The 17,641-nt window shown below is 41.1% G+C and overlaps 1 protein-coding gene across 1 annotated transcript in view; it reads left to right on the top strand.

Moving 5' to 3' along the window:
* PYGM (glycogen phosphorylase, muscle associated) overlaps positions 1 to 17,255 on the top strand; it is a 58,994-nt gene extending 41,739 nt beyond the window's left edge. Inside the window, exons 15-20 of the mRNA XM_069740506.1 lie at positions 4,738 to 4,796; positions 7,464 to 7,605; positions 13,170 to 13,377; positions 14,939 to 15,073; positions 15,232 to 15,298; positions 16,724 to 17,255. Of these exons, the coding sequence (XP_069596607.1) occupies positions 4,738 to 4,796; positions 7,464 to 7,605; positions 13,170 to 13,377; positions 14,939 to 15,073; positions 15,232 to 15,298; positions 16,724 to 16,876 (764 nt within the window). The 3' untranslated portion in view covers positions 16,877 to 17,255. The remainder of the gene's footprint in view (positions 1 to 4,737; positions 4,797 to 7,463; positions 7,606 to 13,169; positions 13,378 to 14,938; positions 15,074 to 15,231; positions 15,299 to 16,723) is intronic.
* Positions 17,256 to 17,641: the final 386 nt, after the last annotated feature.

Genomic DNA, 17,641 nt, shown 5'->3' with positions numbered 1-17,641 from the left:
ATCAAAGTCTGCATTTCAAAACGTCACTACTTCAATTCCAAGCCCAGGCATGTGCCCAAACAGTAGTTTACCCCCACATATGGGGTATCACCGTACTCAGGAGAAACTGGACAACAAATATTGGGGTCAAATTTCTCCTGTTACCCTTGGGAAAATTAAAAAATTCTGGGCTAAATAATTATTTTTGAGGAAAGAAAACGAATTTATTATTTTCACGGCTCTGCATTATAAACTTCTATGAAGCGCTTGGGGGTTCAAAGTGCTCACCACACTTCTAGATAAGTTCCTTTCGGGGTCTAGTTTCCAAAATGGGGTCACTTGTGGGGGGTTTCTACTGTTAAGCCACATCAGGGGCTCTGCAAACACAACGTGACGCCCACAGAGCATTCCATCAAAGTCTGCATTTCAAAACGTCACTACTTCACTTCCGAGCCTCGGCATGTGCCCAAACAGTGGTTTACCCCCACATATGGGGTATCAGCGTACTCAGGACAAACTGGACAACAACTTTTGGGGTCCAATTTCTTCTGTAACCCTTGGGAAAATAAAAAATTCTGGGCTAAATAATTATTTTTGAGGAAAGAAAACGTATTTATTATTTTCACGGCTCTGCATTATAAACTTCTATGAAGCACTTGGGGGTTCAAAGTGCTCACCACACATCTAGATAAGTTCATTTGGGGGTCTAGTTTCCAAAATGGGGTCACTTGTGGGGGGTTTCTACTGTTAAGCCACATCAGGGGCTCTGCAAACGCAACGTGACACCCACAGAGCATTCCATCAAAGTCTGCATTTCAAAACGTCACTACTTCACTTCCGAGCCCCGGCATGTGCCCAAACAGTGATTTACCCCCACATATGGGGTATCAGCGTACTCAGGAGAAACTGGACAACAACTTTTGGGGTCAAATTTCTCCTGTTACCCTTGGGAAAATAAAAAATTGCAGGCTAAAATATCATTTTTGAGAAAATATATATTTTTTTTTATTTTCATGGCTCTGCGTTATAAACTTCTGTGAAGCACTTGGGGGTTCAAAGTCCTCACCACACATCTAGATTAGTTCCTTTGGGGGTCTAGCTTCCAAAATGGTGTCATTTCTGGGGGATCTCCAATGTTTAGGCACACAGGGGCTCTCCAAACGTGACATGGTGTCCGCTAATGATTGGAGCTAATTTTCCATTTAAAAAGCCAAATGGCGTGCCATCCCTTCCGAGCCCTGCCGTGCGCCCAAACAGTGGTTTACCCCCACATATGGGGTATCAGCGTACTCAGGACAAACTGGACAACAATATTTGGGGTCCAATTTCTCCTATTATCCTTGGCAAAATAGGAAATTCCAGGCTAAAAAATCATTTTTGAGGAAAGAAAAATTATTTTTTATTTTCATGGCTCTGCGTTATAAATTTCTGTGAAGCACCTGGGGGTTTAAAGTGCTCAATATGCATCTAGATAAGTTCCTTGGGGGGTCTAGTTTCCAAAATGGGGTCACTTGTGGGGGAGCTCCAATGTTTAGGCACACAGGGGCTCTCCAAACGCGACATGGTGTCCGCTAACAATTGGAGCTAATTTTCCATTCAAAAAGTCAAATGGCGCGCCTTCCCTTCCGAGCCCTTCCGAGTGCCCAAACAGTGGTTTACCCCCACATATGAGGTATTGACGTACTCGGGAGAAATTGCCCAACAAATTTTATGATCCATTTTATCCTACTGCCCATGTGAAAATGAAAAAATTGAGGCGAAAAGAATTTTTTTGTGAAAAAAAAGTACTTTTTCATTTTTACAGATCAATTTGTGAAGCACCTGAGGGTTTAAAGTGCTCACTAGGCATCTAAATAAGTTCCTTGGGGGGTCTAGTTTCCAAAATGGGGTCACTTGTGGGGGAGCGCCAATGTTTAGGCACACAGGGTCTCTCCAAACGCGACATGGTGTCCGCTAACGATGGAAATAATTTTTCATTCAAAAAGTCAAATGGCGCTCCTTCCCTTCCGAGCCTTACCATGTGCCCAAACAGTGGTTTACCCCCACATGTGAGGTATTGGTGTACTCAGGAGAAATTGCCCAACACATTTTAGGATCCATTTTATCCTGTTGCCCATGTGAAAATGAAAAAATTGAGGCTAAAAGAATTTTTTTGTGAAAAAAAAGTACTTTTTCATTTTTACGGATCAATTTGTGAAGCACCTGGGGGTTCAAAGTGCTCACTATGCATCTAGATAAGTTCCTTGGGGCGTCTAGTTTCCAAAATGGGGTCACTTGTGGGGGAGCTCCAATTTTTAGGCACACGGGGGCTCTCCAAACGTGACATGGTGTCCGCTAAAGAGTGGAGCCAATTTTTTATTCAAAAAGTCAAATGGCGCTCCTTCCCTTCCAAGCCCTGCCGTGCGCCCAAAAAGTGGTTTACCCCCACATATGAGGTATCAGCGTACTCAGGACAAATTGGACAACAGCTTTCGTGGTTCAGTTTCTCCTTTTACCATTGGGAAAATAAAAAAATTGTTGCTAAAAGATAATTTTTGTGACTAAAAAGTTAAATGTTCATTTTTTCCTTCCATGTTGCTTCTGCTGCTGTGAAGCACCTGAAGGGTTAATAAACTTCTTGAATGTGGTTTTGAGTACCTTGAGGGGTGCAGTTTTTAGAATGGTGTCACTTTTGGGTATTTTCAGCCATATAGACCCCTCAAACTGACTTCAAATGTGAGGTGGTCCCTAAAAAAAATGGTTTTGTAAATTTCGTTGTAAAAATGACAAATCGCTGGTCAAATTTTAACCCTTATAACTTCCTAACAAAAAAAAATTTTGTTTCCAAAATTGTGCTGATGTAAAGTAAACATGTGGGAAATGTTATTTATTAACTATTTTCTGTCACATATCTCTCTGGTTTAACAGAATAAATATTCAAAATGTGAAAATTGCAAAATTTTCAAAATTTTCGCCAAATTTCCGTTTTTATCACAAATAAACGCAGAATTTATTGACCTAAATTTACCACTAACATGAAGCCCAATATGTCACGAAAAAACAATCTCAGAACCGCTAGGATCCGTTGAAGCGTTCCTGAGTTATTACCTCATAAAGGGACACTGGTCAGAATTGCAAAAAAAACGGCAAGGTCTTTAAGGTCAAAATAGGCTGGGTCATGAAGGGGTTAATTGAAATTTTTTGGAAAAAAAAATAAAAGATGCAACATTTTTTTTTTTTTACAAATATACTCCAAGTCACCCACGGAGTAATTTTTAGGAATGCTTGAAATTCTATGCCAATTTTGCCCAAATTATAGATGTAACTTTAGGCACTAATAAGTTTTAGAAAAGGGTAAAGACAAAAAGAGAGAGCGTTTTTTTTTAATTTTTCATATACTTCATGAATTAAATCGCATAATTTTTTAATAATACGGAGCTAAAAAAAAAAGCAAAGAATACCACGTGACAAAAAAAAATAAGTGACTTTAAAAACAAGAATTTTATTTTTTATTAATAATTTTTATTTCACGCAAATTTCACGAACAGCCATTTTGATGAATATGGAGCAAACAATGCCGATGAATACCACAAGACAAAAAAAAAAAAAGACAAGCCGTAGATTATGAACCGAGCCAATAGTGGCAAATTTACTAAAATGTTCTAATTAAAAGGTGTCAGATTTATCAAAGTGGGTCATGTCGTTCTAAAAATGTGGTGCGTTTTTACACTAAATATTAATTAACTTACTGTTATGACAACAATTTGTGCCAATATTTTGGCATATCAAGGCTACATTCACTGGTTTTGGTGAGTTTTTAACACTGTGTATTTTTTTTAAAAAAAGCAAAGTACCTATTTTTATTTAATGGGAAAATTTTCAACATCAAAATCTCATGGTGAGAACGTAGCCTAAATGGGATGCAAATGGATGACATTTTTTTTATTATCCCGAACTGGATCCAAAAATTGAAATATCTACTGGACTTGTAAAAAGATTCAGCATAACTTGTAACTTACTGCTTATGTGCACACAATTTTCTTTCCTGCAGCGTCTTTTGTGTTGTTTTGTTTTTTTTCAGTTGTTTACTGATAATTTTTCAGACTTTCAGTGGGTAATTTTTGGACAGTTTTTTTTCATGGTTCTACTGTTTTACAATCGTTTTTTTTTTTTCACTTCGTTGAAAAATTAAGAAACCACTATTGTTTGTTAAGCAAAAACGATGGCAAAATTTTCCAAAAATGTCCGGTTTCATTCACTTGAGCTTTTGCATTGATTTCCATTGTAAAATACAGAGTTTTTTTTAGCAGAAAATCCCAGAAGAATTGGTCTTCTTTAAACCATTTTGGCTTTTTTTTTTTTAGAAATGTGAAATGATTAAAAGACGTTCAAAAGCCCGAACATGTGCACAAGTCGTTTTTACATAGAAATGGATATGTTTATTTTTTAGAACATTTTTTTATAGGTTTTTCAGGTGGTTCCTGTGACGAAATCTGCCTGAAAAAGACATTGTGTGCACATAGACACTTATTGAAATCCTTGCTCATTGTGGTTTTAGGATTCCAGTAAAAACGCAAATTGTCTCTTCAGAGAGGAAGAGGAGTAGGTGGCACTAGAGTTCTAGTCCTCTTCCTCTCTGAAGATACAACTTGCATATTTAATTTTGCAGAGGAGCGTGCATGGCTTATAAGTCTCCTCACTCTGGCATGCCAGGCTTGCAATTTTTTAAAGAAATTTGGTTTGAGGTACGGAACTGATGATGATTTATCAATGTTCTAGGCATAAAGAAGGATCCAAGCAAGCAGTGGGTACCCAGGACCGTGATGATTGGAGGAAAAGTAAGTACACCCAGGTTATAGCTTATGGTAATGCAGTGGTTGCACATCTCGGCCGTTGAATGTAACCTACAACATAAAATGTTCATCAGCTTCCATGGCATTGTTCGGTGGATTGGTGGATGGGTACCCTGCTAATGCATCATGGGGGGCCAATGAGAGACAGTGCACCAGTAATTTCTCCACTAAAATTCTACTGTCGGTGACTGACATTAGCCCCAAATGCTGCTGTTACATGCAGGATCTGCTCGGTATGGAGCAACCCCAGCTTCTTGGCTCCCTTCACAAACCTTTTGATGAATATGTACATCACAGGTCATCAAGGAGTTAACATTCTTTGATAATGTTGTTTTCAGTTTTCTATATCACTAAATGAAAAAAAATCTAAAATATTTCAATCTTTATGCTGCCCACTAAACTTAATATTAAGCTCATACTTCCTATTCTGTACAGAAGGCTTCTCAGCAGACTCATTATCATCACAGACAGGAATGCAACAAAAGGTAACACCTCTATACACAGTAAATAACACAGGATCCACCATTCACAATAGGTGATGTCACAGCTCACCTCTTCCTCCTGTACAATGACTGATAACACCTCTATATACAGTAGATAACACAGAATCCACCATTCACAGTAGGTGATGTCACAGCTCACCTCCTACTCCTGTACAATGACTGATAAAATCTCTATATACAGTAGATAACACAGGATCCACCATTCACAATAGGTGATGTCACAGCTCACCACCTCCTCCTGTACAATGACTGATAACACCTCTATATACAGTAAATAACACAGGATCCACCATTCACAATAGGTGATGTCACAGCTCACCTCTTCCTCCTGTACAATGACTGATAACACCTCTATATACAGTAGATAACACAGAATCCACCATTCACAGTAGGTGATGTCACAGCTCACCTCCTACTCCTGTACAATGACTGATAACATCTCTATATACAGTAGATAACACAGGATCCACCATTCACAATAGGTGATGTCACAGCTCACCACCTCCTCCTGTACAATGACTGATAACACCTCTATATACAGTAGATAACACAGGATCCACCATTCACAATAGTTGATGTCACAGCTCACCTCCTCCTCCTGTACAATGACTGATAACACCTCTATATACAGTAGATAACACAGGATCCTCCATTCACAATAGGTGATGTCACAGCTCACCTCCTCCTCCTGTATAATGACTGATAACACCTCTATATACAGTAGATAACACAGGATCCACCATTCACAGTAGGTGATGTCACAACTCACCTCCTACTCCTGTACAATGACTGATAACATCTCTATATACAGTAGATAACACAGGATCCACCATTCACAATAGGTGATGTCACAGCTCACCTCCTCCTGTACAATGACTGATAACACCTCTATATACAGTAGATAACACAGAATCCTCCATTCACAATAGGTGATGTCACAGCTCACCTCCTCCTCCTGTACAATGACTGATAACACCTCTATATACAGTAGATAACACAGGATCCACCATTCACAATAGGTGATGTCACAGCTCACCTCCTCCTCCTGTACAATGACTGATAACACCTCTATATACAGTAGATAACACAGGATCCTCCATTCACAATAGGTGATGTCACAGCTCACCTCCTCCTGTACAATGTCTGATAACACCTCTACATACAGTAGATAACACAGGATCCACCATTTACAATAGGTGATGTCACAGCTCACCTCCTCCTCCTGTACAATGACTGATAACACCTCTATATACAGTAGATAACACAGGATCCTCCATTCACAATAGGTGATGTCACAGCTCACCTCCTCCCCCTCTCTACACAATGACATTTACGTAGATTGCAGCACTGTTAGATATACTGTAGCTTGTATACAAGGAGGTAGGGTCTGTCAGTCTATTGCTGCTAAAATCAATGTGAAGAAGAGGTTGTAATAGTCTAATATAAGTTTGACTCTTTGTTAGGCAATCCCTCGTGTTGTGACTGTCGAACATCCGTGAGACATGCAGCCGCGGGGACTCATACATATTATTTGACCACACCGAAGACACTCTGTTCGCACCCGAGCATGCTCAGATAACACCTAATCCTTTCCAAAGCGTAAAACACTTACATATGAGGAAGATTTAATCAGCACTTTAAATTCAATATATTATTATTATTATTATTATTATTGTGTCTTTTTGTGATTACATTATATCGTCGGGGCTTTCTAATCTACATGAAAGCAATTATGTCTCCTTTTTATTTACTTGCGGTCACGAGAATCTTTTTGGATTTCCAATATTCCTTTATTTCAGCGCCAGGAAATCCATTCTGCACAATATACATGAGTATAAATACTGTGATGCTTTATGTTCTCCATATGCAAGTGCTACAGCCGAGAGTTTGTCACTTGTTATTAATTGACTTAATATTTAGCAACACGAGGGCTAAAGATGTCGACATATGATAATGCAGAGAGCAACACAATTACAGATGTGTACATTTATTATCTCTACCCATCTCTCTGTTTACGCTCTTACTTTCATGCAGTGTATCCCCTTTCATCCATCACTGTCTTATTTATTCTCTCTCCCTCCCTCCTTCACGTTCTCCGTTTTCCTTTCTTCTTTCTTGTATCATTGGTCTCTCTGTCATCCATTCATAGGCTGCTCCTGGGTATCATATGGCCAAGATGATCATCAAATTGATCACTTCTGTGGGAGACATCATCAACAATGACCCCGCAGTGGGAGACAGGCTCAAACTTATATTCTTGGAGAACTATCGCGTCTCACTTGCAGAGAAAGGTGCGTTTGCAGTGTTAGATCATATACCTGCTTTCGTCCTCCCATGATAACGTGCTTTAAATTAATGGGAACCAGTTCTCAGGTTACTCATACTAATCAGCTACCCCCCTTTTGTTAGCCCTTTAAGCAGCTTTCTAATTATCACCGTATCCGATCACCGTAGCCGGGTAGTTACATAGGTTGTGAATAGACACAGGACCATCAAGTTCAGCCTTTCTGCACAAGTTATACATGTGCTGATATAGTATTTGCCATTACTGCCTCGAGCATTCCAGTGTTACTACTCTAACTGTAGAGAACCCTTTATTACTTAGCTGCTGGATTCTCCTTTTCTCCGCACTTAACGAATATATCCTGGTCCTTTGTAACTTTTATGGACTGACCTGAGTTGGAGTAATGATATTGCAACCACTAGTGGCAGCACCAGCATGTAATGTTGTCAGGAAACAGTCAGAAGTCGGTACACAAAGCAGCAGTGTAGTTGGGAAGATAAGCAGGAATCATAGTAAGGAAATAGCCAGAGACCGACCTCGGAGCAGCAGTATAGTTGGGAGGATAACCAGGAATCATAGTCAGGAAATAGCCAGAGGTCAGTGCACGGCCGCAGCAGTATAGTTGGGAGGATTAGCAGGAATCAGAGTAAGGGAATAGCCAGAGGTTGGTACACAGAACAGAAGTATAGTTGGGAGGATAAGCATAAATCATAATCAGGAGATAGCCAGAGGTCGGTACACGGAGCAGCAGTATAGTTGGGAGGATAACTAGGAATCATAGTCAGGAAATAGCCAGAGGTCAGTGCACGGCAGCAGTATAGTTGAGAGGATAAGCAGGTATCGTAGTCAGGAGATAGCCAGAGGTCGTTACACAGAGCAGCAGTATAGTTGAGAGGATATGCAAGTATTATAGTTAAGAGCCAGAGGTCGGTACAGAGAGCAGCAGTATAGTTGGGAGGATAAGCAGGTATCGTAGTCAGGAGATAGCCAGAGGTCAATACATGGAGCAGCAGTATAGTTGGGAGGATAACCAGGAATCATAGTCCGGAAATAGCCAGAGGTCAGTGCACGGCAGCAGCAGTATAGTTGGGAGGATAAGCAGGAATCGTAGTCAGGAGATAGCTAGAGGTCGGTACACGCAGCAGCAGCAGTATAGTTGGGAGTATACGCAAATATCATAGTTAAGAGATAGCCAGAGGTCATTACACAGAGCAGCAGTATAGTTGAGAGGATACGCAAGTATTATAGTTAAGAGCCAGAGGTCGGTACACAGAGCAGCAGTGTAGTTGGGAGGATAAGCAGGTATCGTAGTCAGGAGATAGCCAGAGGTCAGTGCATGGCAGCAGCAGTATAGTTTGGAGGATACACAAGTATCATAGTTAAGAGATAGCCAGAGGTCGTTACACAGAGCAGCAGTATAGTTGGGAGGATACGCAAGTATTATAGTTAAGAGCCAGAGGTTGCTACACAGAGCAGCAGTGTAGTTGGGAGGATAAGCAGGTATCGTAGTCAGGAGATAGCCAGAGGTTGGTACACAGAGCAGCAGTATAGTTGGGAGGATACGCAAGTATTATAGTTAAGAGCCAGAGGTTGCTACACAGAGCAGCAGTGTAGTTGGGAGGATAAGCAGGTATCGTAGTCAGGAGATAGCCAGAGGTTGGTACACAGAGCAGCAGTATAGTTGGGAGGATACGCAAGTATTATAGTTAAGAGCCAGAGGTTGCTACACAGAGCAGCAGTGTAGTTGGGAGGATAAGCAGGTATCGTAGTCAGGAGATAGCCAGAGGTTGGTACACGGAGCAGAAGTATATTTGGGAGTATAAGCAGGTATCATATTCAGGAAATAGCCAGAGGATGGTACACAGTAGCAGCAGTAGAATCTTAAGGATAAGCCGCAGGTGGAAAGAAGCTAGACTAAAGGTTTGGAGCTCAATAATCTTGCAAGGAAGGAAGTGCCGTGCCAGGTCTAATTAGGGTGTTCAATCAGGATATCACAGGGTTGAGCCAATCAGGAACTCGGGGTGGAGACAATCAGGAACAACACAGGTACTGGTATCTGGTTAGCAAGGAACTGTCCATCGAGCTGAATAGCTCAGAGAGAAGAGCTACAGCCTGGTGCACAAGAGTTTCTGGCTTCAAGTCCTGACACTAAGATTACTGGATGTGCTAGATCTTTGCATTAAGCACACATATATTTGAGTGATGAGCGAGTGTGCTCGTTACTCAAGATTTCCGAGCATGCTCAGGTGTTCTCCGAGTATCTGGGGCATGCTTGTGTTTTATGTTTGTGTTCCCGCAGCTGCATGATTTGCGGCTGCTGGACAGCCTGAACACATTCAGGGATTGCCTGTTTGTTAGGGAATCCCCACATGTATTCAGGCTGTCTAGCAGCCGCAAATCATGCAGCTGAGGGAACACATAATCTATGAGCACGCCCATGATACTCGGAGAACACCCGAGTATGCATGTAAATCTCGAGTAATGAGCACACTTGCTCATCAGTAATATTATTTATACCTGGAAATTATAGTTTTATTCCAAGCTAAACAAGCCCATCTTTTCTAAGCCAATGGGTAAGGATTGTGTCTGGAATGTGTCTGCTTTTTCCTTATGGTGTTGGATCGATTTTTCTGGATTCTAATATTTTTGAAATACAGGTGATTTTTTTTGTTTCCTTCAGGACCTTGCAGTATTACAAGTTTTCCGTGCAATTGGTATATTTTGTGCCATTTCACATTGGCTTTGTCTCACATTCGTTGGTACCATTGGGACTTACGGTCAAACCCATTCGCAAAATGGGATTCTGGCGTATACGCCAACAGTGCCATACACTATAATGGTGCTGACAGTCAAAGTGTGCTGTGTTGTGCCTCATTTTCGGATGCATACGCCTACTGTAGGGGGTCACTAAGACGCAGTCTACTAGGTCTGAGTGTCCGCCTCCATTAGGCATATACACCCGAAAATGATGCAACACTGAGCACAAGTTCACTTTGTCGGCACCATTATAGTCAAAGGACCTGTTGGCACATATGCCCGAATCCAGTTTGGCGTGTTCGAACGTAAGCCCTGATGGGACCACTGAGCATGGGGATGAACACAATGTGAAAGGAGCCCTAACCTTCAGGTGAGCTGATCTTCCCTTGTCCCTACCCAAATTGTTAGTACATGACAACCTGATAATAGGTTCCCATTAAAGAAAACCAGTTACAGTGCTGGCACACCAGCATGACAAAAGAACTGAGGCGAGCTTCCAGAGCTGCTGAGCGCAGATGGAAAAGATCCCACTCCATCGAGCACTTCATCGCATTCAAACAGTCCCTCACTGCTTTCAAAACCATGCTCGCCACAGCAAAACAAACCTACTTCTCATCTCTCATATCCTCCCTGTCTCACAACCCCAAACAGTTATTCAACACCTTCAACTCTCTCCTCCGTCCCCCAGCACCTCCTCCCTCCCCACTCATCTCAGCTGAAGACTTCGCCTCATTTTTCAAGCAGAAAATTGAGAACATCAGAGACAATTTTAGTAAACAACCCCCAGAACCCTTCCTCCCAACTACCCAGCCCTCCACCTCCAAAACCAACTTCTCCACCATTACAGAAGACGGACTCTCCACTCTACTCTCAAGATCGCATCTCACCACCTGTGCACTTGACCCGCTCCCATCCCACTTCATCCCAAACCTCACCACAGTCTTCATCCCAACCCTAACCCATCTCTTTAACCTATCACTAACAACTGGCATTTTCCCCTCAAGCTTTAAACATGCCACAATCACACCTATCCTCAAAAAGCCCTCTCTTGACCCATCCTCTGTATCTAGCTATCGCCCTATATCACTTCTCCCCTTTGCCTCAAAACTACTGGAACAACATGTCCATATTGAACTGTCCTCCCATCTATCTTCCTGCTCCTTCTTCGACCGCTTTCAATCAGGCTTCCGGTCACACCACTCCACTGAAACTGCCCTGACTAAGGTCACCAATGACCTATTAACCGCCAAGAGCAAGCGACACTACTCTGTCCTCCTCCTCCTGGACCTGTCCTCTGCCTTTGACACAGTGGACCATTCCCTGCTGCTGCAGACCCTCTCATCCCTTGGCATCACAGAATTGGCCCTATCCTGGATCTCATCATACCTAACTGACCGTACATTCAGCGTCTCCCACTCACACACCACCTCCTCACCTCGCCCCCTATCTGTCGGAGTCCCGCAAGGTTCAGTTCTAGGACCCCTGCTCTTCTCCATCTACACCTTTGGCCTGGGACAGCTCATAGAATCTCACGGCTTTCAGTATCATCTCTATGCTGACGACACACAGATCTACATCTCTGGACCAGATATCACCTCCCTACTAACCAGAATCCCTCAATGTCTGTCTGCTATTTCATCCTTCTTCTCCACTAGATTTCTAAAACTTAACATGGACAAAACAGAATTCATCATCTTTCCCCCATCTCACGCGATCTCCCCAACGAACCTATCCATTACAGTAAACGGCTGCCCACTCTCCCCAGTCCCACAAGCCCGCTGTCTTGGGGTAATCCTTGACACTGATCTCTCCTTTAAACCACATATCCAAACCCTTTCCACTTCCTGCCGCCTCCAACTCAAAAATATTTCACGGATCCGCACATTCCTAAACCAAGAATCTGCAAAAACCCTAGTCCATGCCCTCATCATCTCCCGCCTTGACTACTGTAACCTCCTGCTCTGTGGCCTCCCCTCTAACACTCTTGCACCCCTCCAATCTATTCTAAACTCTGCTGCCCGACTAATCCACCTGTCCCCCCGCTATTCCCCGGCCTCTCCCCTCTGTCAATCCCTGCACTGGCTCCCCATCACCCAGAGACTCCAGTACAAAAGCCTAACCATGACATATAAAGCCATCCACAACCTGTCTCCTCCATACATCTGTGACCTCGTCTCCCGGTACTTTCCTGCACGCAACCTCCGATCCTCACAAGATCTCCTTCTCTACTCCCCTATTATCTCCTCTTCCCACAATCGCATACAAGATTTCTCTCGTGCATCCCCCCTACTCTGGAATGCTCTACCACAACATATCAGACTCTCGCCTACCATCGAAACCTTCAAAAAGAACCTGAAGACCCACCTCTTCCGACAAGCCTACAACCTGCAGTAACCACCGATTGACCAAACCGCTGCACGGCCAGCTCTACCCTCACCTACTGTATCCTCACCCATCCCTTGTAGATTGTGAGCCCTCGCGGGCAGGGTCCTCTCTCCTCCTGTACCAGTTGTGACTTGTATTTTTCAAGATTATTGTACTTGTTTTATTATGTATACCCCTCCTCACATGTAAAGCGCCATGGAATAAATGGCGCTATAATAATAAATAATAATAATAATAATAACATTTCCACAATTGGTCATATTTCCGAAAATCAAAATTGTTTTAGTGCCAAAGCTTACAAAAAAACTTTTTACCGAATGATTAATAACCCCTTCTGTCGTTCTGTACCATCATCTAGGCTTTGACCAATCGAAGGGGTTTAGATTCTTCAAGAATAACTTGCCAAATTCCTTGTCTGCTTCTTCTTAGTGGTTCCGGCTGCCGACCTTTCTGAGCAGATCTCAACTGCCGGCACTGAAGCATCCGGCACTGGAAACATGAAGTTTATGCTAAATGGTGCTCTGACTATCGGCACTATGGATGGAGCCAATGTGGAAATGGCCGAAGAAGCTGGAGAAGGCAACCTCTTCATCTTTGGCATGAGAGTACCTGATGTGGAACGTGTAGACCGCGAAGGGTAAGAGAGTGACCCTTTTCAGTCATAATATATATATATATTTTTACTGTTGTCGAAGGTCACAAAAATAACAGAAACCGGTGGACAATCCCATTTTTACTGGTCACAACAAGCACTAGAGATCCCAGTTCGCCCAGTACTTATAGTGCTGAGGTCATGTACCAGATATTGGCTACAATGAGAGCACATGCCTCTGTTATGGATAGTTAACATTCACACCAACTAATCATAGTGACTGTTATAAATTAGTGAGTTCTTTAAATTTCTACTACACCAGTCTCTTGCCATGAATTGATAATTTTTTTTTACCCGGTGTAAATGCCGCCGTTCTCAAGAATCCGGCGATGTTTTTCTTTTGTTCCTACACCTTACCATTCCTGAGATATGGCCTCCTCTTGTCTGTATATAAATTCTAGACTTTTTACCAATTGGGCTTGGTCAACATCTTTATGGGCGGCTTCTTGAAGACCACACCCAGTTGGAAAAAAAGGGTAACATTTATATAATGGGAAGAGAGGGCAATATCTCAGGAACAAAGAGTCGCGGGAACAAAAGAAAAACTATGTCGGATTCAGGAGAACTGTAGCATTTAGACCAATCGAGAAAAAAATGTAATTTTTTTTTAAATCAAATAGAAAAAAACATAAAAGTTTGAATCACACCCCTTTTCTCCAATTAAAAATAAATGTTAAAAATTAAAAAATAAGCATATATGGTACTGGCGCATCTGTAAAAGGAAAGTTGTTTTAACCCGTATGGTACATGTCATAAAGAAAAAAATGTTTAAATGACAAATTTACTATTTTTTTGTACAACGCAACTCTTACAAAAACGCTATAAATTTGATTAAAACATTGATTTGAATAAAACATTGATAATCAAATCAATGTTTTGATTTGATTAAAACATTGATTTGATTAAAACATTGAACGTACCCCCCAAAAAAACTACAGTATGGAACACAAAAAGAAGCCATTGCACTGCCTCATTGATGGAGAAATCAACAAGTTTTCAGGTTTCGAAAATTGGCGACTCAAACTAATTTTTTTTTTACGACATTTAAAATAGTTTTAAATCACTAAAATAGTAAAAAAAAAAATACTACACAAATTTGGTATCTGTGTGTTCGTATTGACCCGGAGAATCGTCTTATTTTTACTGCACAATGAACGCTCTAAAAGACGAAACCCAAAAAACATTGGAGGAATTGCATTTTTTTCCCCCATTACATCGCTTTTTAAAAAAAAAAAAAAAAAAAATTTCCGTACAGTTTATGGCAAATTGATTGGTGTGATTCAAACTATGCTGCAATAAAAAACAAAAAATAAAAACTCTCATACTGTTTATGTCTATGGAAAACTAAAAAAAAAGCTACGCCTCTTTGAAGGAGGGGCAAGAAAAATGAAAAATTCAAAAATTAAAATTTGAAAATCTGAAAATTTGCAATGATTTCTTTGCACATCTTAATAGGAGGACCATATTTATGGTTTGCATCCATAAATTAGGTACACAGACGCTAAACGCTTCTTATAACGCTAAGATGTCTGTGATTTCTGTGCAGCTACAATGCCCGGTCGTATTACGAGAGGATTCCGGAGCTCAGGCAAGTGATTGATCAGCTTAATTCAGGATATTTCTCCCCAAAACAACCTGACCTCTTCAAGGACATTGTCAACATGTTGATGAATCATGACAGGTACCAATTTTTCTTTCTTTCGCTCCGTCTCTTCTCTCTCACTTCATCTTTTCCTCTCGTCTTTCCTGCTCTTCAGATTTTTATTCCCTTTTCCTCGGCTGGTTCTTCCAGCTTTCTCCTATCTCCCCGCTCACAAATATTCGCTTATTCTCTTGCAGGTTCAAAGTGTTTGCAGATTATGAAGATTATATCAGATGTCAAGAATCTGTCAGCGCTCTTTACAAGGTGAACTGTCATGGTCCAGACTGTCACAGTGACACACATTGCACAGAGATAACGGGATGACACATAGATGGATAGGCTTCCATAAGCGCCCTGCAGCGGTGCGGAAGCAATAAAATCCTACAGCTGTTAAAAAAAGCTTGTAGCAGTGAAAGCTGGTCACATATGTAAATGTATCTGGACATCATCAAAGCTGAGATATTAGATATAAACTCGATACTAATCCTCTTATAATGGAATTATATATATATTAGTGGTTACATTTAGTTAATAAATTTGCACCACGTTTCTGTCCGAAAACTTCATTCCTTTCCTCATTTTCAGACCCACTGATTTTCACTTTGCAGTTTGATCCATGTCTCATCTTGTTATCTTGCGGGAGCATTTCTCTCAGTAATATAGGCTGGATGTGAGATTGTCCCTAACAGTAATACAGGCTGGAAGTTAGATCTGTGTGTGTCTCAAGTGTGTCGATTCTCCCCGCTTCACTCCTCTAGACTGACAAGTCTCTTTTTATGTGTTAACATCTAATGGCATAAATTACGGACTACTAAATAAGTCAGCTGGAAATATAAAGAACCATAATAACACCTACACAAATCCAGCATTAGAATGAAATAATAAAATAATCTTTACTGAACACATAATGGACAAGACACATTCATTAAAATCATACACAACAATACAGATAAGATAAAATAAATGGAGGTGGGCGAATAAAGTGAAAAAATTATGATGTAAATGTATAGTAAAGAGTGGCCCAAGCAAAATAATTAATCAGATAGAAGATCCTACAGACTTTGTCAATGATCAAAAAGTGCTTGGCTCTTGATATCTCTATCTATAAATACAGTAGTAAAGAAACGTCCAAGCGTATGAATGTATAAATAAACCAAATAAAGTGCCAGAGCATAGATTTTAAGACCCACCAATATGCACTTTGCAGTTTGATCTTTTTGTCTTGTGGGGAGCATTTCTCTCAGTAATATAGGCTGGATGTGAGATTGTCTCTCCGAGTAATACGGGCTGGATGTCAGCTCTGTGTGTTACCAGGGTGCTGTTTCTCTCTGTTTCATTCCTTTAGACTGATAAGTCTCTATTTATATGTGTATAGGGAGAGATCTGCCAGTCTAGGGGAGCAGGGCAGGGAGAGGCCGCCAGAGACCAGCTTCAGAGTTATCATACCAGATGCATTTGCTCTGGCTGTTTTTACTGAGTACATTTTCAGAATAAAACATACATGATTGTAATAATGCCGCCAGTGTCTGATTCATGTTGGCTGTAATTTGGGCATCTTTTATCAGGTGACAGGTTCCCTCTTAATCCAGAGGATGTGTACTTCATGACTTGCATGATCTACTTTAACCTGTGATACATCGCTTCATTCTCCAGCTTTTTGCTAACTTATTTTTTTTCTCTCCTATGCAGAACACCAAAGAATGGACTCGCAAAGTGATCCACAACATTGCTGGCTCAGGAAAGTTCTCCAGTGACAGGACAATTTCTCAGTACGCCCGGGAAATATGGGGTGTCGAGCCCAGCACCTTAAAAATTCCTCCACCTGATGTTCCACGCGAATAAGTTCCTTCCAGTTATTGAATGCCCCGCAATGCCATACTGTTCCTTTTCAGACCCCCTTACTCAAATCCAATCCCAAAATATGGAAAGCATAAATAAGCTTTCCTTCCATTTTAATTAAATACCACTTCGTACCGAATTACCAATCACGCTCTACCCTAATTTTGGGGTCTTCAGCATCTGGATGTGATGGGTTATAGCTGAGTTTTCCATTTACCAATAAATTAGAGAAATGTAGGAACAGTACCGGAAGCCGGATAGACCCTCACTGTCACCTGCACACATGGTCAGAGTATACAGTAAGGGTGCGCTAATGACTTACGTTGAATTTTTGGATAGCAGTTTGAAATGTCTTATTTAATAAAGTTGTAGTATAATCCTGCTCTTTGTCTGTAATCATCTAACATGGTGGAAAAAAAGCCCTCTCCATCTCTCCTGCTCCTTCCTGCCCACTCCCTTCATCCTTCTCCTCTCTCTTCCTCGCCTTATCAGTCTGACACAGGCCTGCCCTCCCCTTCCCTTTGGGACTAAAGTGTATATCCGATTCTGGCTCTTTTTTTTTCTATTTCAGTCAACATGAAGGACATCAATTAACCAACTTTTTTTTTTTCTGAGCCTCAAACACCATACAATAGCTTCCATTAGTTTTCATCTTTCGAAAAACATTGATACCAGGTTGGAACGCAGGTAAATGTCGATAAATGATAACTGGGCTGTCCACGATCAAGAAAAAATGAGTAAAATTCAATAAAGTCATTAAATAAGAAT

Source organism: Ranitomeya imitator, chromosome 9 (genome assembly GCF_032444005.1).
Source record: "Ranitomeya imitator isolate aRanImi1 chromosome 9, aRanImi1.pri, whole genome shotgun sequence".
NCBI classification, from domain to species: Eukaryota; Metazoa; Chordata; class Amphibia; order Anura; family Dendrobatidae; genus Ranitomeya; species Ranitomeya imitator.
This window is presented reverse-complemented; position numbering and strand designations above follow the sequence as displayed.